This window comes from Acanthaster planci, linkage group LG08 (genome assembly GCF_054643075.1).
Source record: "Acanthaster planci isolate LZ-2023a linkage group LG08, COTS_SCS, whole genome shotgun sequence".
Classification (NCBI taxonomy): domain Eukaryota; kingdom Metazoa; phylum Echinodermata; class Asteroidea; order Valvatida; family Acanthasteridae; genus Acanthaster; species Acanthaster planci.
Genome location: NC_141784.1, coordinates 3886000 through 3911653, shown reverse-complemented (window position 1 = coordinate 3911653; position 25654 = coordinate 3886000). Strand labels below are relative to the sequence as shown.

Below are 25654 nucleotides of genomic sequence, written 5' to 3'. Positions count from 1 at the left end.
AAGTCAACGGTGTAGCAGTGACTTTTTTACTGCAGATTGCCATGCCCAGGCTTATATGCTTCTATTTGTGTTTGCTTGTGCATCCGATCGGCGGCAAGGGTTTGGTCTAGTTCCTGGGTACCATTATAACCATACTGCGTATTTAAGTCCACGCCTATGAAGGTACCTGAAATTTCATAGGCTAGTACTGTAGCAGGTAGCACTGCTACACAACCTGCCTGGGGCCGGGGTGGGAGATTCGTTCGTCCCGTTTCGTGCCTGGTATATGGCATGTAACAGTACAGGTCGGGTTTTTCGAGGCGCCGTACATCGGAAAATGTACGATTTTGGAAAGCTTTAGGGTGCTGGTATGAAAGTCCAAACTCTGAGAAATACGCCGGTGTAAGTAAAATTGTCGAGTCATTCTCATTTCGGAAGATATTAGGATTCAAAGTTTGTGACAAACCTACAGTTTGGATTTCAGACATTTTAAGATTAGACATGCCTTCAAGTAGGGCTGTGGTGGCGACAGATAAGAGACAGATTGTAAAAGAGAGCCACTACAGCCCTGTTTGTGGGTCGGGACAGGGCCCATTAGGCAGTGTACGGGGGGGGTATTCGTTGGGCCCTGTTTACGGGTCTACTCTTCCCCCAAGTACGGTTGTTTGCCGATCAAATTGCTGTGTAAAGTCAGGCTATTGTAGAGTGTAAGAGTTGGTTAATACTAGTACGAGTAATTTGGACCCGAAATCGCCTTTTTAACAATTGGATGATTATGGCCTACTGTTGCCCAACCATGTCCAAATGTTCAAAAAGGCGATTTCGGGTCCAAATTAGGCCTAGTCAGACTAGGAGTAGACTAGATTTCTCCTAATGGCCTACGAATCCCAGTCCCACCTCTTTCTAGAGCAGAGCAGACTTTGCTTTCAGTTGTAATTCTACTGATTGCTTTCAAATTACATGTTTTAAAGCAATGTTAGAAATTGAAATACTGATAAAGCATGTGTTTATTTCAAACTGGCTCTGCTGAGTGGAGTGTTCTAAAGAGTATTCCCCTTTTCGAATTTTGGACTCTACTGGTTCTCTTCAAGTCAAGGAAACTTTGAAATCGTCATCATGAAAAAACTACACAAGTTCTTTCAACATGTCATTGTCCATAGCTTTTATTGGCAACCAAAATCAAAACAAATCCCAAGATTGCCCACTTCGGTAATGACAAAAACTGATACAGGAATACTTATTTTATAGCAATGATAACAGTGGAATTTATGTTTATGTTATCCCACACTGACGCTACAACAGAATTCAGTTTGAAAGCACTTCTGTCTCCTTGCTTGCTATTGTATTCTAAAATACCGGTATAAAAAGTTTTTAGAAAATTTCGCTTCTGTACAAAGACATTTTCAAAATATCGTGAAATGTTATCAACCAACTTTTAAGTAACATTTTTGACTGAAAAGACACCTTAGTAAATTCCCTAGCTGGCAATGAATTTTCAACTTTAAAGTTACATAAAAAGTACAGAATGCTCTAATGAACAGATCACCCTTGGACCACCATTTAATGTCCCGCCAAAATCAATTAAGGGTTAGGTAACATAGACGCTTAGATTTCGTGAAACTTGTTACTTTGGGGAAGGATTGCGGAAAACTTGAAAGAGTGTGGTTACATTGGGCTGTTTTGTTCATCTTTAGGTTTTTGGTAAGCATGTCATCAGTCAACTTTCAGACGGCTTTGTGCGCGGTGACGAGCTATGCGAAAACATGCATCGGACTGTAAAATCAGTCTTTTGTCATTGGTCATCATTCATCGATCAATGGTAAAGGCCAATCAGTAGAAAAGACTGACTGATCAATAGCCAAGACGGATGGCAAGGGCTCATCAGCAGAAAATACAAGTACCAACCGATTTATGTGAAAGACTGCTCAACCAATGTAAAAGACTGATCGATGTGTTTCTAAGTTTTTTGCTTTTTTGGCATTCCATATGGATGGAATGGTAGGTGAGCCAACAAACAAGTTGGCATACTAGCCCGTGGATCGGCTGTATGTAACTTGTTTGCTTTGATTATGGACAGATGGGCGGGATTCATCACTAACACATCAGCAAGACCCTGTGAACTTGAGTAAAGATTACTGCGGTTGTAAATCTCAGTGCCACAATGCCCAATAAAAAAGGTATGATGTCTGCCGTACCGTAGTGCATGTAAAAAGCTGCATTGAATTTAGCAATGCATACTTAACGTTATTGGTGTTACACTAAAGCACTGTCATGACTCTAGTCCTACACATTTGCAGCACCTGTAATTTTGGTCCCAACATAACCACTGCCCAGGAAACCTTGTACTATGCCTTATGCACTTCTGTGTGGGGGCTGGGTCAAATTTTCGAATCAACCGATTAGTACGGGTATAGACCAAGGCCCTAACATGACAAGTTTGATAAAAAATCTTAATTTAAAAAAATTTAAATACAGTTCCTTGCTCTGCTATGCTGTGTGCAAGAGGCTCTATTGAAAGTCGTTGCGACTGCAAGCGTTTAATGTGCTTCTAACACCAGTGTTTGCGCTTTTAACACCAGTGTTTGCGCTTCTTACACCAGTGTTTGCGCTTCTAACACCAGTGTTTGCACTTCTAATACCAGTGTTTGCAATTAAATCATATCAAATACAGTTGAACATTAATACTAGAGGATTATTGAATACATGTGGAATGGTAGAAAGTGTGTGTTGTTTGATGGATGTACATTTACTAGTATGTGCTTGAAGAGCAAAAGCCAAATTTGTAAACATCATCATTAGCTGAGTTGTATCGTATCCGTCTTCATAAAGAGCAGTCCTGCTGTCTTTCCTCAGACCAGCTGATAAACCATGTGTGCATGCATGTAGTTTTGGAAAAGTCATCATTTTTCTGACCTTCCAATTTATGCCAAGCTTCATTGCTTGTGTTTGTGAATTTTATTATCTGTAAACTTAATGGTCTTTCTCCAGATTTGTCTCTTTGATATCCAACAGAGGACGCAGTGAAAATCGTCTTGGTAGGAGATGGCAGTGTGGGCAAAACGTGCCTCTGTATCTCTTATTACCAGGGCTATTTTCCCCGTGATTACATTCCGGTGACTTTTGACTACTGGTCATTTGAAACTGTGATTGCTGGGAAGACTATCACCCATGCGCTTGTGGATACATCTAAAACGGTATTGTACAATACATACATCCTTGCGGGTTTTTTTTTTTAGACCAAAGAATAGACTTGTAAATTTCACTAATTTTCTCGTACGCTCTTCACACGGAATGATACTTAAACATGTAGAGGTTTCCAGTGTCAAAATGTGGAGGACGTTTAAGCACATTCCAGCAAATTCTGTTCATATATGTAGTGCCGCTGTGAGTCTATAGATATTTTTCCTTATCACTTGAGCGATTCCCGTTGGGTTGGACAAACACAGAGATTCACCTCAAATGTTTACAACAAATGTACTGCTTGCTAGGGACAAAAAAGAGCCCTTGTTTTAGGCACATGGTCCGCCAGGATTGTACGCAATGCCGTTTGTTAATTGTTCTTTATATTTTAAGGGTACCCGGTATCGACATAAAATAGTTACCCAGTTCCAAAATACCCGTAAACACACACCCCTACTGTCATCCACTTTTTGCAGGTCCTATGATGAGATGGGGCTTTATGGCTCTGCCTGTTAATGGTTGATGTCTGCCCCCCCCCCACTTTGAAAATAGTTTTACCCCTACTGTCCAAATGACAGAAACAGAAGAAATCAACAGCACGTTTGCTGTCAGCCAGCATCTGAAAACCTCTGACCTGTATTTTGCCATTAGATTACTACTAATTTCTCCCAAAAACTTAAAATGAAACTATGTCAAGTTGAATATACCTTTAAAGTAGGTCAGCTCAAATTAAACATGCAAGATGTTTTCAGGGCCTTTTTATCATGTACACGTACTCTTTGTTTGCAGGGAGAAGATTATGATCGCCTGCGGCCTCTGAACTATCCACACACTGACGTCTTTCTGATGTGTTTCTCCGTGGAGCTTCGGTCTTCCTTTGAAAGCATTGATTCAAGATGGCTGCCAGAGATCCGCCAATACATGCCCACAACTCCCATCATTCTTGTGGCCACCAAAATAGGCAAGTCCACTTTACTTAGGGGAGCAACTTTTTGTTACTATCAAGGTAAAACGTGATTGGCATTTCTGACAGACACCTTACTGCACAGGAACTCTACACCTTGCCCAGTTTAGCCCTGTACTATTACATTATATTATATACCGATCAACGAAAGTGTTTTAAAAACTTTATTTTGTAAGAGATACTGTTCTCTTTCATGCAGATCTTCGTGGGAGCCCCCAGCATAGTTGTATCACATTTGACGAAGGCTTAGAATTGGCAAAGAAACATAACTTGGCATACATTGAGACGAGTGCACTCCTTCACAATAATGAGAAAACTTACCAGAACCGGATGCGTACCGTAAGTGGAATCCTTCAGGAATAATCTGCAATACTAGCTGACGGCTTTTGTTGCTTCAGTATTCCATCATTTATTTACTGTGGTGCTGGGGATTTACAGCTGCCAGGTTAGGGGCTGGTACTCTGCCTCATCATACCAGGATCAAGATAGCTGGAATCAGGACCAGTCTGACTAGGAGGAGGCTCACATTTATCTTGATCATGGCACTGCTAAAGAGCAGGTTGTTTGTCTCTGGTATTCTTGACTTGGTGTGATACCTGTGAACTGCAGCATCAGTCTCTGAACTTTGCGAGCAAGTTCTATGAACTAAGCTGAAAGTTACTGTTACTGAAGTGGTATCACGCACATTAGTTGAAGCCCGTAGTATGCTTACACTCCCTGCTTGCAGGCTTGTGCCATTTCAGTAATGCTGCTAGTGCTGCTTGCTAGATTACACTTTGTAAGGGTTGATTTTGCACCAATTGCCAATTGGCCACTAGGGTTTAGTGTTTTTCCCAGATGGAAACCTGTCAGTTTCATTCATGTGCCATACCTGCAGTGTACTTACAGTCTTGGTATATAAAAGTTTCACTTTTTCCGGTTTTCAGCCAGACTTCTTCAGTTGGTCCTATCCTCTGAACCATGAGGAAGTAGATGCTTTCCACCTGTATTTCTCTGTTCGGAGCAGAACTTCCCTGGCTAATGTTCAAACAAGATGGGTTCCAGAGATTCGCCATGCCATGCCTGACGTTCCAATCCTCCTGGTGGCAACAAACATAGGCAAGTGTATCTGGAAATGACTTCAGATTTGTGCTTGGAAGATTTCCTTCTAAATCACTTATCCACTGAGAACGAGAAACCAGTGATGGCTGGAGGAACCTAAATTTCATCTGTGCGGCAAAATTTGCCTAGCTTTTAGTTAGGGAAATCACTTTTTCAACATGTGGTTGTATGTTTCAATTGAAAGGTGCATTGGATGGAAATGTTGTTATAAATTGAACATGCAGAAGCTATTTCCTAAAATTTAACAAAAACGCTTCAATGAGCTCCATACAGTTTGTATTTGATTTTCCAGTGAGGGATCCTAAACAATCCGTTTTTTAGTGTCCACCGTAGAATATTAAAGTAAACTCGCCCACAAAAGTGTTTAAAAATCGTCAGTCTTGGAACTTGTGATGTTTTGTTGTTATTCACACTTGGCACTTCAACCTTCCTCAAAGTACCCCAATGGGATTTTGTATGATTTTCAAGTGTGGACCTTTACCCACCTTGTGACCCTTGATCGAATATTGACTTATGAATCCATACACATTACCATTTCATACATAGTGTCGTGGTTGTAGCTAATGTAGGCGATAACCCTGCACATCGAGGTATGTATTTCTTCCCTTGTAGTTAAGTTTCTTGAACCTTCAGCACTATTTTAAGCTGGGTTTTGGTTGAGGGTTTCCTGAATGCTCCTCTTCCATTGGCAACAGGCACTGTAACCTTGACCCCAATATGTCTCGGAATCTGACAGGGAACCTCTTGTGTGGACCTGGCTCAGCCATGTACGGTCCACTTAACCTGCTTTACCTGCATTATGTGGACCTGCTCTATTGTAAGGTCCACACACGTTGTAAGGTTGGTGTGTACATGCAAGCTTACCCACAGGAAGTCTGTCAGTATACAGTTTCTTTGCCACACTTTGGCAGATCCTCCTTGGAGTCCTCATCGCACCCGTGTGGTTACATACGAGGAGGGCTTGAAGATGGCTCAGAAACTCAACGTGGAATACACTGAGATGACTGGGCAGCTGAACTTAAATGCGGACGAATGCTTCCAGAAAGCAGTGAGTGAATTCTTGGTAACAGTATTTGTTGCACAAGACAGGTTGAATTTCTGTATGGTGCAAAATGTCAATTGGCTGTCTGTGAATATCCAGGTGGAGGCTACACAAGAAGTAAAGGAAAAGGCGTGTTACAATGGAGAAATGATGTTTTCTTTCATGTGGTGTGCTAGCACTTGGACAGCTTTTAATTGGCAAACAGGATACCGAGATAACAAGAAGAATTCTTGAGTGAGGCAGAGCGTAGAGGAATACTTCACAGAATTATGTGGATGTTGTGTGGAGTGTCTGGATGTTGTGTGGAGTGTGTGGATGTTGTGTGGAGTGTCTGGATGTTTGTGCGAGTGTGTGTATGTTGTGTGGAGTGTGTGGATCATGTGTGGAGCGCATGGATGTTGTGTAGAGTGTATGGATGTTGTCAAAGAGGAAAGTAAAACATTTGGAAATAACCAAAGACTACTGGAGCTCAGGCAATATACTGGTAGGGCAACACTGTGAGATCCGAAGCAGAGGTCCAGCTGAATTGTACACATCACCAAGCATTTTAACAATTTAAGGCTTGTAGTAAACTTCCTGAGAGACTCAATCAACATGTATTTGACTTCAAGAAATGACAGTGATGTCGTATTTTTGCCATCCTATATGAGGTTCAGGCAGAAGTTTACAGATGATGTTGCATTGGACCACACCTGTAGGAACTTTAAAAGATCATCCTTACTGTCATTGTGGGCTTTTAAAAGTTGGTTTTCTGTCTGAAATAGGGTATGTAAGTGGGTAGAATTTCATGAAGTATTGTTTCGTTCAAAAATCCACAGAAAAGGTCAGAACTCCTGCAGTCAGAGGGACTGTGATAAGTGATCACACACACTCTAAATTATTCACCAATAAAGGGTTGCCTGGCTGTCATTGGATGATGACTGCATGGTGCAAACCATCCATGGAAAATGTGAGCACAAGATTGGAAGGAGGCTGGTGAAGTAAACGTTTGCTGAAAACAAGTCCAATTATGAATCATTGACATGCGACTGTAACTTGGATTTAAGATTGTTAGATTACAAGCACTGATGAGGAATTCCTTCTTTTTTCCAAAGGGTTACATCGGTTGTGAAGCTAGGGTACCAAAGAAAAAGAAGGGTTTATTTGGTTTCAGGGGGAGAAAGCTCAAGCCCCACCCACCACCTGAGCCTGAAGTTCCCCCAGTAGGTAAGCCTAGTGAGATTTACTCAAAGTCAACATTGCTTGCATTTCATGTGTCACCTGTCCATGGTCCCTTGTAGTAATAACATAAGATGGGGTATTCAGCATGTTGCTTGAGAGACACAACTGACTTGATAAACACAAAATCCTTACCTTAGTCTATTTTAAGTTGGACGGCACATTCAGTAACACATAACCTTTCTGTTTACCTGACGATGAACTTTTGCACTGGGGTATTAATCTCTCTCCAACCAATTTGTGATGTCAGTAATGACTTAATTAAGGTATATTGACCCAGGATAATGGAAAATGCACCCAAAATGATAACATGTTGTAATTGGCTGTGACTTGAAACACTTCCTCAGTGGAAAATCAATGAGATAGTCTGGCGCCAGCAATTCAACGTGGCACACCTTGCACAAGCAGACTAGAGACCGTGCCTTTCACAGATAGCGTCGCATGAACCTGTACACGCATTTTATGTTTTACCACCACAAGGATGTCGTTCTTCCAACAAACCACATGTACCATAAAGTTACATGTAGGATAGACCGCACATGTAGAAGGAAGAGTGAGTAAACCAGCCAAAAATTTGTCATTCAGAAGTTCGTACTTGTGCACATCTTATTACCCCAAGATGAAGTCCCTCGGATTGAAATCCAAACCTCGACCATCGCAGACGACTTTGGCAAGGCGTTGGAGCAGCCAACTTTCTCTGACGTCGTCTTCATCGTTGAAGGGAAGAGCATCTTGGCCCACAAAGTGGTGCTGTGTAGTGCCTCCAACTTCTTCTGTCGTGTGTTTGGCCTGGACCCACCAGACCAGGTTGGCTACAGTTTATCTTTTTGAGGTCCATTGCACCTTTGTCATTCCTGTTATTCCCTTCAGTCTCATTAATAACAAAACCTGTGCCAACACGAAATTGCTGAAAATTCAGTTCAGTTACTCATGTATCTGAAAATACATATTTCACGGCACCATTGCAAGTGATAAGTTTGAACTGCCCTGTTTTGTTGTCTTTCTGGGAAAAACCACCCCGGGTTTATCATTTTTCTGATTTCAACACATGGTTTGTTTTTAGGATACATCCAGCCATTCCTCAGTCTTGAACTTCACCTGGGATGATATCAATGAGGATAGGATTGCTGGCTTAGCTGGTATTCTTGATGAAGTGACCCCTGATGGAAGTCTCCTTAAGAAAGCAAAGACCCAGGTGACGATCAGTGCAGATATCTCTTACAAGACCTTTCGTCAAGTTTTGGAGTTCCTGTACACAGGTAATAGCAGTATTCTCAATTTAACCATCTTGTTATTGTTGAAGAAATCAGTGGCCAATGGTAATACAGTTCAGAAATGCTCTTCCATTTCTGTGAAGTAGAATGTATGTGGAAGCTCTGAAAACAGAAGAAACTCTCTACTTAAATTCTGCCTTTTGAACTGTTCCTGACATTATAGGCCTTCCTAGCCTTACAGACGAGACCAGCACAGAGGACGTTGTGGCTTTACAGAAAGCATCCAATACATTCTACTTGCCTCTGCTGGACAGCATCGTCAAGAACCTACAGAATGATGGAAAGTTCCTGAATCCTAGCATTGGAACCTTCCTGAATGACCAGACAGGACAGAGGGCCAAGTGGTTGTTCCTGAACAAACAGACACTGTCTGATATCCGATTCAAAGTTGAAGGTAAGCCGTGTCTTGTATCTCTTCCTGCCGGTTCCCTTGGATATCCCTGGCTATTAGTAAAGAACAGTGCTCCATGGAGCTGGAATTTGATGCATTTGGGTGGTGTGGGTTGTGCAAGGTTTCCTCCTCAGGAATAGGAATAGACAGCGTACAAATCAAGTTCTTTTTGAATGGAGAGTAGCAGCAAACTATTTCCATTTTTTCATTCGGGTTTCAATCTACTATGTGTCCCATCAGTCCCATAACGACATTGAAATGAAAATTTCCTTTTTTCTCCTTCCTTTCGCAAAGACACAACAGTCTATGCTCACAAGGTGATGCTGACATCTCGCTGTTCGTTTATGAGTGGAATGTTTAGCGGAGGCTTCACAGAAAGCAGCCAAGATGAGGTAATTTGGGCCTGGACCACTTCACAGATGTGTGCAGACTGTACCGGAAGAAAGGCAATTGTCATGCTACATAACGTCAGCTCTCTGGGTCTATGAAACATTTCTTAAAGCAGAAACCATCGCAGAGTACACATGAGGTATACAACCCTAGCAACCATTTCACTGGAAATGGCTTAATCGTGCACTGTGATCATCTGCACACTAAGAAGTTTATGTATGTCTTTATTCCTGGGAGGATATATTACTCAAACAGTGGTGACAAAGTGCCCTCATCTCTGGCACTGTGGAATTAGCCTGGCAATTTTGAGTCGTGTTATCTAGACCATGAAGCTGAGATGTATCAATGATACCATGTTGATGATGGACATTAATGGCCATAATAATCTGCTCTGCCTCGTTTATCCAAATAACAAAGAGGAGAATTTTTGTCTTGTGGTATTTTAGATTAAAATTGAACATGTGAGTCTGGAGTGTTTCTTGGCCCTCCTGGAGTACCTGTACACTGACCACGCCCCCATAGAGGAGGGTGATGCCGTGGGGATCCTTGTAGCTGCTGATCGGTACGGCCAAGATCGACTGAGAAATCTCTGTGAGCTGTACATCACCAAGGGGGTAGATGTGACAGACAAACATGTGGATGTCATTGGACTGTTGCATACAGCCCAGGTTTGTAAGCTTGTTTTGTTAGCATTGTGTTTGAATTCTCAGATTTGAATGAAGCATTGTGCACATTGAGTTCCAAATGTTGATTCCTAGTCTAAGTCTTCTCTCGTCAGAGTCAAGCCTAGTTCTTAATGTTCACAGTGCTCAGACTGTAAGTGTCAATTTAATCAAATGTTATTCACAGGTGCCATGAGGGGAAAAGACCCAAGAAACTTTTCCATCAGATGTACACGCTAGGAAAAAAGAAACGCACCATGTAAAGGTTATTATATTTTTAGGAAATGGGACTGGCATTGTTCTAGTTGAGGGATTTGGATGACTGCCAAAAACTTTGTTTGGCATTTTATTCTGATTGTTTTACGTTAGTGACTCCAAGTTATGTGTTTGACCTTTCACATTCTGAACACAACCCTCGCCTATAAAAAGACACCAAAAACACTTGTATCCATAATGCCACCACTGTCAAAACCTGAAAGAGACCGAGCCATTGGCACACTCCAAGCTGGAAGGAACCGACAGGCAGTGGCCAGGCTGTTTGGGGTCCACCACTCAACGATTGTGCCCCTTGAACAGCGCTACAACATTACTGGCACTTGTGCAGATCATTCCTGAACTGACAGGCCGCAGGTCACGACCGCTGCACAAGACCAACCGGCTGTCCCACCTCCGTGACAGGCTCTGGCACGCTACATGCACTGCCGCTGAGACCATAGGTACACACCACAGTCGAGTGCACGGACCATTAGGAATCGTCTCTGTGCTGACGGGATCAGACCACATCGACTGTGTGTTGGCTCAGTGTTGGCACGCCGACATGGCCAGGCTCGGGTCCAGTGGCTCACAGCACACGGACGCTGGACATTGCAGAGATGGTCGCAGGTGATCTTTAGTGACAAGAAGAGGTGGGGGTTGTGCTGTGTTCCAGCTGGACAATGCCGGTCCCCGTGCGGCTCGTGTGTGCGCCAACTTCCTGGAGGAGAACAATATCGAGGTGTTGCTATGGCCAGCTCTCAGTCTGGCTTTGAACCCCATCGAGAATGTGTGGGACTTGCTCAGTTGTCACCTCTGACAACGAGATCACCCCCAGAGACACAACAGCAACCGAGGGCGACACGACATGGAGGGAGAGTGGGCTGCTATCCCACAGGACCAGCTGCGACATTATTGTCGATTCATGAAGTGATGAATTACAGCTGTTTTTGACGTGAATGGACGTCATGTTAATTATTGAACTGTAAATGCCACTTTTGTGAGCAGTGGTGCTCACTTGTTTTTTTTTCAGTTAAAAATGAAAAAGATTAGATTTATAGAAAAATGAAAGATTAAATTACTGGGCTAAAACGTGAAAGGCTAAAACTAAAAAAAGAAGGTCAGTGGTGTGTTTCTTTTTTCCTCGAGTGTATTTTTGGATTTATCTCTCTGTCTTTATGGTTCTACCCTTCATTACTGATATTATGTACATGATTTGAGTAGGGGAACCAAGTCAACACATTTTTTGTCTGTCCAAAATAGCACCGTTGTCGAAAGTTTGGCAGAAGTATACTTTGTACTTTGTTGAAGACGCAGTGGTTTTTGCATGTTTAACAACTTTTTTGGCACTGCTATGGTTACCTGTACGTTTCTGATTGTTTGGCAGATATACAATGCCAGCCAGCTTGCCCAGTGGTGCCTTGATCTCATTTCACGTAACTTTGTGACCTTCTAGCAGCGGGCGGAGTTTAAGAAGCTGGAGGGGGAGAACCTGAAATATGTCACTGAGAATCGCTGGCCTCCTGTGAGCTACCTGGATGAGCTGGAGAAATACAAGGCTCAATGGGGGAAGAAAGGGGACAGAGTATGAAGAAGGGAAAATGGAATCGTTTGAGTGATATGCAGTCAGTGAGAAGGTGTCAATAAAACCTTCCTCAATGAAGAGGTTTGCCTCAGTTGCTTTAAAGCTGGCTTAAGAATTGTAGATATATATATTCCTTATACTTTTAGGCGCATGTTATTCTATAATTTGAAAAGTAATATTTAGTAATATTTTGAAAAGTTAATTTTTTGTTGTTAATTTTTGGAAAACTACATAGTTGTTTTATCACTAGAAGTGCAATGACCTTCAGTTCTTTTATTTGGACGGCTATGGTGTATTTTTGGAGGACACTATTTTTATGTGCATTTACTACTTTGTATATAAAATCCACCCCTCCAAGGAATTAGCTGGAGTTGTCTCCGAAGTGTTGGTGATTTTAATTTCTGTAAAAAAAGTTCTGTGTAGACACTATAAACATTTAACAAAAGAAAGACGGTGCCCTGACAATGAGCATCCGGCCATTGTTGCTGCACTGTGCTTCTTTTGTTAGTGTTTTTGTTGTTTGATAGTGTCCGTAGTGAGAGGGCAGGCAAGATGTCCCTCCTCCCCGTTCTGGATACCGGGTCAGTTGATATCTAATGCATATTGACCAACTGGAAAGTTTAGGGGGTGTTAATTTGCTCCTGTATATTGGGAAGTTTGAAAACGCTCAATAATGAACTGAGCCTTGATGTAAATGACTTGGGGAAAGAACCCAAAGTCTCCCTTGTCAAGTGTCCAAGTGATGTATTTATTGTTTCCGTACTTTTTGTGCAATTATACTGTTTTATACATGATTACTATCTAAGCCCGTTTTGGGTTTGAGTCTGATAAAAAGTGCCTTTTATAAATGCCAAGGCTGGTTGTCGTCTTCTGGACAAAATCAGGGCACTGTGTAATTTGTAGTGTTTTTTATTCAATGTGTCATTGTCTTTGACATTGATCATCAGTCCTGGAACACATCACGGACATCGTCATGAAATATTTTGAGAGGTTTGATATACATGTACTTACGAAGTGATGTAAAACAGCCTTCTGTACTCTTATGGACGACCCAGAGAAGGTTGCATAGAGGAAGGAACCCGCGGGCATATCTTATAAAATGGTCGTCCGAGTAACTTGGACCCTATAAATCACCTTTTTTAAACATTTGGACATGGTCTAGGGATAGTAGCCAAACCGTACAATGTTATAAAAAGGCGATTTTTAGGGTCCTAGTTACCCGGACTGAAAATGGACCTCGGCAAGGTCTTTCAAAATCTCGTCGCCCGTTAATTTTTCAAGTTGATGCACGATAAGGCCAGTAATTTTGTTACGTAGACCATGGAGGTAGGAAAAGAACTGATAGTTCTTCACACGCTCGGCAAAGGACTTTGTTTAGTTTTCTGTGCTTTCCGAGGCGGTAGGGCGTTTATTCTAGGAACTTTTCGGCCGAATCCTTGAATTTCATGTTTTAATAAAGCGCCCTGACCGTGGATCTGTGCTGGCGCCCTCTGTCTGCCGCCAACCTTCCTTGCCGGCTGGTCATGGTCTCTGAGGTCTGTGCATGATCGCTGAGCGAAATCCACAAGAAAGGGTCGTAACTGGCCAACATTTTTCGTGTCTGACGTATGTAAATAGGCCTGAATGCATTATTGTGTGCATTTAATGTTGCATCACAACGACCAAGTAGGTACTGAAGTTCTTGTCGACCCTCGGAAACTGTGCATGATGATGATGTACTGCATGTGACCATCGCGCACGCGGGGTGCGCCGCGCCATCTGCGATTATAATGACAAACACGGAACAGAAGAACGAAAGTTATTCAAGGTGGGCGGGGCAGACGACCGTATAAACCCATGAGTCTAGTGGTACGTGCCACGAGGCATTCTACTGTTGGACGTCCTGTTTTTGTTTTGTGTGTGTGTTTTTCCTCATGTATCAGTACAACACTCTGGGAAAACCTGACTTGAATAAAAGGATATACGGTAGGCCAAGGCTTTATGCTAATTGTGTGGCTCTGTCGACTGTTTTTTTCCCAAGCAAAGGAACATTAAGCCCAAGGGGAAGGGGTTGTCAGGTAGGCCTACTCCAAATAACTTGGACTATAATGTTACAAATCACCATTTAGACACGGTTGGACCATACACGTACATGAAGTTACCGGTGGTAGAGTCCAAATACCTTCCCCAGGCATTGTTAGCCTAGACCATTTTGAATTGGGCGTGAAATTTGCTGGCGGACCGTCAGACAAAACGAGTGCACTGTATCCCCCTACCGTTCATGTTCATTCTCTGTTCTTTTTACATTTTGCTTACCGACTGTGATTTTGCCGACAAATTTGGGGGGTCACACCCACCCACCCCTAGCTTGTGACACCTGTGGTACTGTCCGTGTATACTTTTGCTTCCATTAATTCATTTCACTCAAAATAGCTTGTGCGTTGAGTGAAATGAATAATGGAAGCAATTTTATGCGGGAGGTACTTGGACTCTGCTGTCTCCTGATCATGTCTAAATGTTAAAAAAGGTGATTTGTCAGTCCAAGTTACTTGGACGAGGGAAGGGGGAAGCTTTCATAAAACCAGAGGTATAGTCTCCTCTCAAGCCTGACAATAAATTCATTTTTCCTTAGGGAAGTGCACGGTACATGGATCCTCAGAAAGTTATAAAATAAACACTCATTGGGCGTGAATGGCACCCATCTGGGACCTCCATGTGTAACTGGTCTGAAGATAAATAGAGGGCCTGCTTGGAGCGCCCTCCCAGAGGACATGATTTGTTATGGACAAAGGTTTACTCGAGCCTGTCCTTAGAGGAAGAAAGATATGCCCTCTTTGGTGACCCCATACGTAGGCCCTGTATTGCTTATAGCCATTTCTACCATGTATTTTTTTTCCCTCCATGTGTCTACGTGTTTGATATAGTGGCTTGTCCACCTTCCTCCATGGCCAGACCTAGTATCAATACCGCCAGCAAGTGCGTCATTGACACTGTCCGACTGTGACCACCGTGAGTGTGAACTTCAAGAACAAGGGTCATCTGCTGAGTGCCGCGATGCCCTTTAAACGAGGTGGGTGTAAATCATGAATTGCACTATCCTCCAGTGAGTCGCGAGCGAGGTGTTCTGATCTTGAACCATGCGTAACCAATGCATGTCTTTATTGTGCACCTGCTCTGTGTATGTGTATCTACCTACCTGCTGGGCTACAGATTTCTGCATAATTAATACAATATGTACTTGCCCTCGCAGCACGTGCAGTGCTGACAGTGGCCATCATTGACCCTTTGATCTCTGTACGTGTATGTGTTTACTCCTTGTGTATAATAGCTCCATTGTCAGAAAGAGTTCCGAACACAGACATCACTTAGCACCTGTGCATAAAGACTACTGTGAAAAATTCTAAGTGTTTTCTAAGTAAAATACGTCAGTACTTTCACTGTTAAATTTGACTTTCAGGGCGTGTTCTTACTTTCTTGTGGCTTACAAACCACCGCAAGAGGAAATTAGTGATGCCTGTATATGAAACGCTTACTTTATCTCTGTTTGATCCAACAGAGGACAGAATGGAACTGAAAATCATGCTGGAAGGAGATGAAGGAGTGGGCAAAACCTGCCTCTCTATCTCTTATCACCAAGGCTTCTTTCCCCGTGGTTACATCACCATAAATTTTGGCTACTGTTCATTTGAAGCTTTACTTGCGGGGAAGACTTTCAAGCATATGATTGCGGACGTATCTTCAGGGGTACAGTACAGTACATACGTGTACATGTGGAATGTCAGGCTATTCATGGTGAAGTACAGCAACAGGTGGAAAGCCTTGCGGTAGCACTATGCGAAGGAATATATCTCTCTTATGAGTGTGTGTGGTCAGGAGTCTCCTGACGACGGCCTGAGCACGCAGTCCGAAACGTTGAGTGTACTCCCGGTCCTTTTCAGAACCACACATACTCATAAGAGAGATATTTTCCTACGCTTGGTGCTACCGCAAGCCTCTCCACCTGATACATGTACATTCTTTTATTTTTTTGGAGAACGGACTGGTAACCATCACTTGTTTAATATCTTAGCCACTTCACGCCGATTGATATCTCAACACTCTGGGACTACCTGTGAAAAACGGGGAGGATGTTTAAAGATGTTCTGGCAAAGTAGTGCTATGCGGAGTCTATTCTCTTAAGTTTGTACAGTCAAAGTATATACAAAGTATATTCTAAATAGTATATTCTATATTCAAAGTATTTTCTAAATGCAGAACGTCCTATTTACACTGTGTACAGGGAGAAGATATGGATCGTCTGCGCCATTTTAACTATCCAGGAACCGACCTCTTTCTGATGTGTTTTTCAGTGGAGCGCCGGTCTTCCTTTGAACACATTGAATCAAGATGGCTGCCAGAGATCCGTCACCACATGCCCACAACTCCCATCATTCTTGTGGCCACAAAGATAGGCAAGTACCCAGATACTTGGGACCATTTGAGTTATGTTTGGCACACTAAAATGTATACACAAATATAGGCCAAATGTAGAACCATCACTTGATCTGTGCATAACAGGTTGATTTGCCCTTCATATCGGAGCAAGAGTTGTCTTGAACAGTTCAAAGAATCTGTGTACATACATTACAAGGTTCCTTGTAATATTCTTTGTAAAATTCATAAACGTTAGAAAAACTTGCCCATACCATTTAAACGTCAAGCCAAGAATTTCTCCTCACGACACAAGGAGAAGTAATGCAGCTGGTTGTCAAAGATAACATTTTTTCATCACTTTATACCCTTATTTTCATCAATGTATATGTTTTTTACCATCAGGATGAAAGAATGGTCAGGAGTTTGGGCAGGCTCCGTAACATTATGAGGGAGTCCTCCAGGAACAATTTGCTACTTGCGCAGATTCTGAAGTAACAGTTTTACTTGAATTCCACTGTTTTAAAGACTACTTGAATTAGTCAGCCTTTTTTTTTGCAGACCTTCGTGGGAGTTCTCAGCATAGTTGTGTCACATTTGACGAGGGCTTGAAATTGGCAAAGAAACACAATTGGCCATACGTAGAGACGAGTGCACTCCTTCACCGTAATGAGAGAAATCAGTTATCCATGTCATGTTCTGTAAGTAGAATCCTGTGGATAAACCCAGGGATAGGAAAAGAATTTCAGCCAAATATAAACATGGTGAAGAAAAAGTGAAATTGAAAATATACGTAATTGCAAGACAGATATTCTCAGTGGTGTGTGGGTGCTGTTGGCTACCTCAAAAGTTTCTCTTTTTCTGTGTTCAGCCAGACGCCTTCATTTGGTCCTATCCTCTGAACCATGAGGAAGTGGATGTTTTCCACCTGTATTTCTCTGTTCATAGCAGAACTTCCCTGATGAATGTTGAAACGAGATGGGTTCCAGAGATCCGCCATGCCATGCCTGGGGTTCCAATCCTCCTGGTCGCAAAAAATATAGGCAAGTGTATCAGGAAATGCCTTGAGATTTGTGCTTGGGAGATTTACTTCACAGTTAGATATCCATTTGGAATGAGCACCCTGTAACAACCAAATTTTTTCAAAGGGCACCAATAGATGTTTTACCGGATTTTCAATCTCGGACCATTACTCAACTTGTGACCCTAGTTTACCATTTTTCAAACTTCAGGATTAAATGTAGATACACACCCACCCACACACAGATGAAATAAGGACATTCCTGTCCTCTCATGTACTTGAGAACACTCTGCAAAAGTGCGCAGTTTATTTTTCAACTGTCAACACTATTTTAAGCTGGATTTTTGTTGAGGCTTTCCTTGACTGTTACTCTTTCTCTGGTTACAGGTAACTCTAACCCCTGTATCTGCTTTCAGAGAGGGAGCCACTTTGTGTGGACCTGGCTTAGTCCATGGAAGGTTTACAGAGCCTGAATTATGTGGACCTGCGGTGTTCTCATGTCCACACAAACATTGCACATATACATGTAGGTTGGCACATTCATGCAAGCTTACCCACAGCATGTTTCTCAATGTACATTTGATTTGCCACACTTTGGCAGATCCTCCTTGGAGTTCCAATCGCACCCGTGTGGTTACATATGAGGAGGGCTTGAAGATGGCTCAGAAACTCAACGTGGAATACACTGAGATGACAGGGCAGCTGAACTTAAATGCGGAAGAATGCTTCGAGAAAGCAGTGAGTGAATTCTTGGTAACAGTATTTGTTGCACGAGACAAGTTGAATTTCTGTATGGTGCAAAATGTCAATAGGCTGTCAGTGAATATAGGGTTGCCGGCTATGATATCATGTTATCTGAAGCTGTTTTGTGAGAGATGTCCTTTACAAAACAATGCAAATAACCATAGGGTGGCAGCTATGCAGGTAGTGAAGAAAAACAAGGTTTTACAATAGAGAATTATTTCTTTTGTGAGTTGTGATGGTGCTTGGACAGCTTACAGTTGGCAAGCAGGGTACTCAAGAATTCTTGAGTGAGGCAGAGCATGGAGGAATACTTTACAGAATATGATTCGGGGACAGTGCTTGTGTGCGGATGTTGCTAAAGAGTGCAGTGTCTAAAGAGACCGTTTGGTGGAAACAACCAAAGACTAGTGGAGCTCTGCCAATATAGGACAACGCTGTGAGATATGATGCAGAGATCCAGCTGCATTGTACACGTGACCCAGCATATTAACAATTTCAGGCTTGTACATGTAGTAAAATTCCCGAGAGGCTCAATCAAGATGCGTTTGACTTCAAGATATGACGGTGATATTGTATTTTTGCCACCCTGTATGAGGTTCAGGCAGAAGTTTACAGATGATGTTGCATTGGACCACACCTGTAGGAACTTTAAAAGATCATCCTTACTGTCATTGTGGGCTTGTAAAAGTTGGTTTTCTGTCTGAAGTAGTTGGTAGGATTTCATGAAGTATTGTTTCGTTCAAAAATCCACAGAAAAGGTTAGAACTCCAGTAGTTAGAGGGACTGTGATAAGTGATCACACACACTCCAAATTATTCACCAATAAAGGGTTGCCTGGCTGTCATTGGATGATGACTGCTTGGTGCAAACCATCCATGGAAAATGTGAGCACAAGATTGAAAGGAGGCTGGGGAAGTAAACGTTTGATGAAAACAAGTTCAATTATGAATCATTGATGCGCGACTGTAATTTGGAATTAAGATTGTTAGATTGCAACACTGATGAGGAATTCCTTTTTTTCCCAAAGGCTTACATCGGTGAAGAAGTAAGGACACAAAACATGCCAAAGAAGAAGAAAGGTTTCTTTGGTTTCAGAGAGAGAAAGCCCAAGCCCCGCCCACCTGAAGTACCCCCAGTAGGTAAGCCTTTCCAGTAGTAAGACTTACTGAAGCCAAGTCAACCTTGGTTGCATGTCACATATGGTTTATTCGTGGTTCGTCGCAGTAGTTGCATAATATTTGGTTTTCTGCATGACTTGCACAAAATCCTTACTTCATCAATCTATTCCAAGTTGGACAGCACATTCAGTATTAACACATTGCCTAATTTTCATTTAACGGGCATGGCAATAAACTACCTATTTCAAGCTCTTCTATCGCACTTGGGTCTTACTCCGTCTTCAACCAATTTTCTATGTCAGTAAAAAAACAGAAAAGGTTACTTTGTTAAGGCAAACTAGTCCAGGATAACAGAAAGTGCACCCTCATCTCCTCGTGTAAATGGCGATATCTTGTAATATGAAGCACTTCCTCACTTGCCTTTATGAAAAAAGCCAACCTGATGGGAACAATTCAATACACCTTGCGCATGCGGAAACAGTGCAAGTTAATAGATACTGGTTTCATGAGCCTGTACACATGCAGCGTTTTACCATCAAGAATACCACTGTTCCACCAAACTGCCACAGTCTGGGATGGACTTTGATGGACTCTGGTTTCAGTCGAGGAAGCCAGCTGCAGTATGAACAGCCAATACATGCATTAGGTAAAGTAAGGAAACTGACCAAAATCTCTACGGTTTAGATTCATCAAATTCCTGTGTTTGTGTGTGATATTGCCTCAAGATGAAGCCCCTCGGATTGAAATCCAAACCTCAACCATCGCAGACGACTTTGGCAAGGCATTGGAACAGTCAGCTTTCTCTGACGTCGTCTTCATCGTTGAAGGGAAGAGCATCTTGGCTCACAAAGTGGTGCTGTGTAGTGCCTCCAACTTCTTCTGTTGTGTGTTTGGCCTGGACCCACCAGACCAGGTTGGCTACATTTTATCTTTTTGAGGTCCATTGGACCTTTGTCATTCCTGTTATTCCCTTCAGTCTCATTAATAACAAAACCTGCGCATATACGTTGGATAAGGGCAAACCCGTTATATATAAAAAACCTGCGCAAGCACTAAATTGCTGAAAATTCAGTCCAGTAATTTACCTGAAAATGTCTATTTAATGCTACCGGTATCATTGCAAGTGTTGAAGTGACTTGTCTTTTGACTTTGAGAAAAAGTCTGCCTGTGTTTACCATTTCTCTGATTTCATCTCGGTTTGTTTTAGGATACAGCCAGCCATCCTTCCTTCTTGAACTTCACCCAGAAGGATATCAATGAGGGCAAGATTACCGGTTTAGCTGGTATCCTTGATGAAGTGACCCCAGAGGGCAGTCTGCTTGAGACAGCAAAGACCCAGGTGACAATCAGTGTAGACATCTCTTACAAGACTTTCCGCTATGTCTTGGAGTTTCTGTACACAGGTAAAGACAAGACTCCATCTTTCATCCCCAACAGTTTCTGCTGTGAACGTTGCATGATTTACTGTCTCAAAAGTGTGAATTGTTTGTGAGAACACTGTTCACTGTTACCTTAGCATTGAAGTTGTGACACCACCACAAATGTATGTTTGTCTCTTCTGTAAGTCGTACACGTAGAGTGAACTTCAGTGCTTTTTATTAGATTTTGTAGGTCTTTGTTAAACGCCGACAAAACTACACAAGCTTTCAGAAGAAAATGCACAGGAATAGCAAAACTCACAATGCAGATGAGATGTTCTGGTACTTCTGCCTTTCTGCATCCTTTCTGACATTATAGGCCTTCCCAGCATCACAGATGGGACCAGCACAGAGGACCTCATGGCTTTACAGAAAGCATCCAATACATTCTCCTTGCCTATGCTGGACAGCATCGTCAAGAACCTACAGAATGATGGAAAGTTCCTGAATCCTAGCATTGGAACCTACCTGAATGACCAGACAGGACAGAGGGCCAAGTGGTTGTTCCTGAACAAACAGACATTGTCTGATATCCGATTCAAAGTTGAAGGTACGCGTACATGTCGGCACATTTTTTCTACTTTCCTCCCATCTTTCCACTTCCCCTTCACCAATTAACCATTCCACAAAAAAAACAGTTATAAACACACTGTGATTCTCTGTGTCCTAGCATAAGACATTTAAGTTCCAGTGAAGATCTGTATGTAGTGCCACTTAACGTTTGTAGCTGTCTCAGACTTGAGTGATTCCCACTGAGTTTGTACGCACACAGGGTCAAACTAGTCTATGACCTTTGGACAAATGACCTCTGAGTGTCAGCGTCCACTAAGTCCAACTTTGTATAGGACTGTAGTCGTGGTATAGTGGCATTTAAAACATGAGAGTATTGTAGACCAATAATAATGCAAGTCTGTTGTAGAATAATACAGTCTGCCTGTGATCAAGCTTTTGTCAAACCAAATTTCTGACCAAAGCACATTGTTTCGAAATGACCACCTCCGTGAATCTTGCATTGATATTTAAGGTCATGTCTCACACCTTCAGATCCTACACCTATTCAAGGATATCCTCGGCTGTGCGATGAAAACATTTTATGGTAGAGGACAATTGGTTTGGGTTAAGCAATATTTTTTCCTCTGACTTAAAATAGGAATAATTCTGGAAAATGGGAGACTAGCAAAATTAATGGTCCCCTTTTCGCAGCAGAGTCTTACGTTTCACTTACAACAATTTGTGTGTGACTTGACGTAAGATATGAAAAGAGGGTTCAGTGTATCTGTACATGCATTACAAGGAGTAACACTCTTCTTTATTGAATTTCATGTATGTTTATTGCTACCCAAAGACATTGACTTTCTTTCTGTGTTTCATAGACACAACGGTCCATGCTCACAAGGTGATACTGACATCTCGCTGTGGGTTTATGAATGGAATGTTCAGCGGAGACTTCACTGAAAGCAGCCAAGATGAGGTAATTTGGGTTTGGATCCCCTCACAGGCAACAAAACCTCAGATGCAGGGAGGAGTTTAATTTGTGGCTTGGTAGGGAGTGGCTTAGGAATTATGAAGATGCCTCAGAAATAGAAGTTTGAAACAACTGTACTTCAACAAGTAAACGGTATGCAATGAATGTCTCTGCAGTAAAATTGTGTGCTTCTTTATTCTTTGGAGGATATAATACTCCAATAGTTGTGACAAAGCACCTTCACCTCCAGGCACAACCTGTGGAATTAGCCTGGCAATTTTGAGTCGTGTTATCTAGACCACGAAGCTGAGATGTATCGATGATGCCATGTTGATGATGGACATTAATGGCCTTAATAATCTGCTCTGCCAAGTTTATCCAAATAAAGAAGAGACGAATTTTTGTCTTGTGGTGTTTTAGATTAGAATTGAAGACGTGAGTCTGGAGTGTTTCTTGGCCCTCCTGGAGTACCTGTACACTGACCACGCCCCTATAGAGGAGGGTGATGCCGTAGGGATCCTTGTAGCTGCTGATTGGTATGGCCCAGATCGACTGAGAAATCTCTGTGAGCTGTACATCTCCAAGGGGGTAGATGTGACAGACAAACATGTGGATGTCATTGGACTGTTGCATACAGCCCAGGTTTGTAAGCTTGTCTTGACAGCATCATGTTTGAATTCTCAGATGTGAATGAGTTGCAGCGCACTCCAAGTTTTAAATGTTGATTCCAAGTTCAAGTCTGCAGTCATGAAGGTCAAGTCTGGTTTTGAATCTTGAGTGCCCAAACTCTGCAGTATAAATTAAGTCCGCAAATGTTGACACAAGTGCCACAAGATTAAAACTGGAGAGAGTTCCTTTAACTTTTCCAACAGATGTATTTTGGGATTTATCTCACCGTCTTGATGGTTCTACTCTCTATTACTGTAATTATGAACATTTCACTCAGATTCGAGGAGGTCAACGAAATATATTTTAGATTTTCTGTTATTGATCAGTGGAATTTTGGAATCTAACACCTAACAAATGATAGGTTTTTGTCACTGACACAGAATTATACACCACGCTGTCTTATTGAGTAGTGTGCAGAAATGTACCTGGATTTGTTAAAGATGGAGTTGTTTTGCTCGTCAGACAACTTGTCGTTTACATCGACACTGTATGTGGTTGTTTGTTTGACAGATATACAATGCCAGTCAGCTTGCCCAGTGGTGCCTTGATCTCATTTCCCGTAACTTTGTGGCCTTCCAGCAGCGGGCGGAGTTTAAGAAGCTGGAGGGGGAGAACCTGAAATATGTCACTGAGAACCGCTGGCCTCCTGTGAGCTACCTGGAGGAGCTGGAGAAATACAAGGCTCAATGGGGGAAGAAAGGGGACAGAGTATGAAGAAGGGAAAGTGGAATAGTTTGAGTGATGCATAGTCTTTAAGAAGGTGCAAATAAATCTTCCTGCATGTTGTGTATGGAAAAAATTCAGCCTACACCGCTAGTTTGTCGAACCAGATAAGTTAATAATTATAGAGTTATATATTTTCAATACTTTTGTGAGTGTGTGTTGTTATATAGTTTAAACAAACACTTGTCCTATTGTGGAAGTTTAATATTTGTTACATCTTGAAAACTATATAGTAGAAACGATCAATTTGTTTTAATACAAGAAGTGCAATGACCTTGTGTCTTTATATGCATGGTGCCGTGCTGGTGCAGGAAGCAAGGGTAATGCATATTATATAATGTTATGGTACATGTAGAGGACAGATGTTGATGTAAATGTGAAAGTACAAATATAAAATCATCCCGTCCCCCAAAATGATGTTATACTGTGTCCCAGGTGTCAGTGCTTTCAATTCCTCTAAAATTAAAAAAAAATAGCCCTGTGGAGAGGGCCGCCAAGCTTCCCTGTGCCCCCCCATGGCCAGTTCTGGATACCCCATTAGTCTGTTGCTATCTTATGCGTATTTACTTATATTTACAAATATTTACTTTTTGGAAATTTGAGAGGGGGCCCTGCCACTATAGCCTGGGCAGTTCATACCCAGTTAAATGTATGAGGACTGTTTGACCTTTTTTTTTGAGATACATAAACTCAAAAGTGCACTTTTCCAAACTGATTATCTGGACAAGTGAGGGAGCTTTTCCTTTGATGTAAATCAAGGAAAGCACGGTTCAGTTTGCACAGTTCATGTTCAAATTGTGAACTCTAAACTTAATATGAAAATGTTGTTTGCTTGCTTATTGCCATATACTTACACAGCAATAAATTGCCAAAGGCAAATCTACGACAGCAGTGTTTAAAACAAATCTAGAAATGTTCGGTGCCTTGGATGACATAGTTTGCTCATGAATATGCAAACCATTAGCATAAAAACCTAAAAAGCTCCAAAATAGGGGCTAAAATTGCAAAATAAACATTTTAAATCAGGTAAATTGAAACCTGGAGGTGCAATTTCAAGGGTCTTAGTAATGGTCTTTAGTAAAATATTTCTATTTCATGGTCCCTTTAATAAATGATTTGTGAATTAACCCAAAGTTTCCTTTGTTAAAGTGTCCAGGTGATTAACTTGTTCTTTATTAACACGTTTTTTGGTGCAACGTCAATACCCTTCGGACTATAACCTGAAACCTAATTGCCTTTTTGGGGGGGTTAAATGTGTTGATATGCTTGCTTTTCAACAACGGGGTTCTTGGATAGGAAGATAATGCAAAACAGCTTTATGTGCATTTCTGGACAAGCTGCTGAAGATCTCCGGAGTAAAGCATATATGGATCATATCAAAGCTTTTACTCATCAACCATCAACATACCTAGCAAATTTAAAGCTCCACCACATCTAAATCTGAAATAACGTCCTTTCTGGAATATATTTCCTAACCAAATGTTAATAGAGGGTGGTGGCTGATGGGAAATCGTCAGGAAAGTCGACTATATTTTCTGGTGGCCGCAGGGTTCCCCCCAACGTACAAACTTGCATATCTGCCCAACACGAAACTTGTCCCCGGGTACACACAAAAAACGGCCGAAACGGCCAGAAATATTTTTATGGTAGACCATGGGTTAGACTCCCGATGATCCAATTTTTTACACACCCGGCAAAGGACTTGGTAACAAAATTGTCATTGAGGCAGGAGCGTTAAGCCGTGTATTCATGGAACTTGAGTCAGAGCTGCGTGGAAAGATGAGCTAAAATTTGTACTGCACGTTTGTAATACCCATAGCTCGGTAATTCAAGCCCTACAAAGGCCACATGGAGCAGTGCTCATGCTATGGGCGAAGCAATACTGGAAAATGGAGGATGACTTGCCCCGCCTTGACAATTTGAAAAGCCAGGATGAGAGTGATGACACCATATCACTCTATAATTTATATGGTCGATGTTCATGATATTGAAGTACATCTATTTTATGCATTCAGGGTGGCATTTTTATGGCTTTTTAAAATTGTTTTCTCTTTTTTGAGTATCAATGA

At 41.9% G+C, this 25654-nt stretch overlaps 2 protein-coding genes across 11 annotated transcripts; both read left to right on the top strand.

Moving 5' to 3' along the window:
* Window positions 1–144: 144 nt before the first annotated feature.
* On the top strand, window positions 145–12921 carry LOC110981905 (rho-related protein racA-like). Its single transcript, XM_022239930.2, has 14 exons — window positions 145–381; window positions 2057–2156; window positions 2992–3173; window positions 3949–4120; window positions 4323–4462; window positions 5050–5221; window positions 6136–6272; window positions 7361–7472; window positions 8104–8291; window positions 8548–8743; window positions 8922–9152; window positions 9444–9541; window positions 9986–10207; window positions 11841–12921. Exons 2-14 carry the CDS (start codon window positions 2141–2143, stop codon window positions 11907–11909), a joined length of 1935 nt encoding a protein of 644 aa, XP_022095622.2. The 5' UTR covers window positions 145–381; window positions 2057–2140; the 3' UTR covers window positions 11910–12921.
* Window positions 12922–13543: 622 nt separating this feature from the next.
* Window positions 13544–24718, top strand: LOC110981903 (rho-related protein racA-like). Of its 10 annotated transcripts, none has more exons than XM_022239919.2 (14): window positions 13544–13845; window positions 14942–15087; window positions 15574–15761; window positions 16297–16468; window positions 16989–17128; window positions 17299–17470; window positions 18050–18186; window positions 19220–19331; window positions 20036–20223; window positions 20518–20713; window positions 21048–21278; window positions 22102–22199; window positions 22614–22835; window positions 23373–24718. In XM_022239919.2, exons 2-14 carry the CDS (start codon window positions 15072–15074, stop codon window positions 23574–23576), a joined length of 2076 nt encoding a protein of 691 aa, XP_022095611.2. In that variant the 5' UTR covers window positions 13544–13845; window positions 14942–15071; the 3' UTR covers window positions 23577–24718. The 10 variants fall into 10 exon arrangements, with proteins under 10 accessions (XP_022095611.2, XP_022095613.2, XP_086996026.1 ...); XM_022239921.2 differs by having other exon boundaries at window positions 13544–13886; XM_087139900.1 differs by having other exon boundaries at window positions 13623–13643.
* Window positions 24719–25654: the final 936 nt, after the last annotated feature.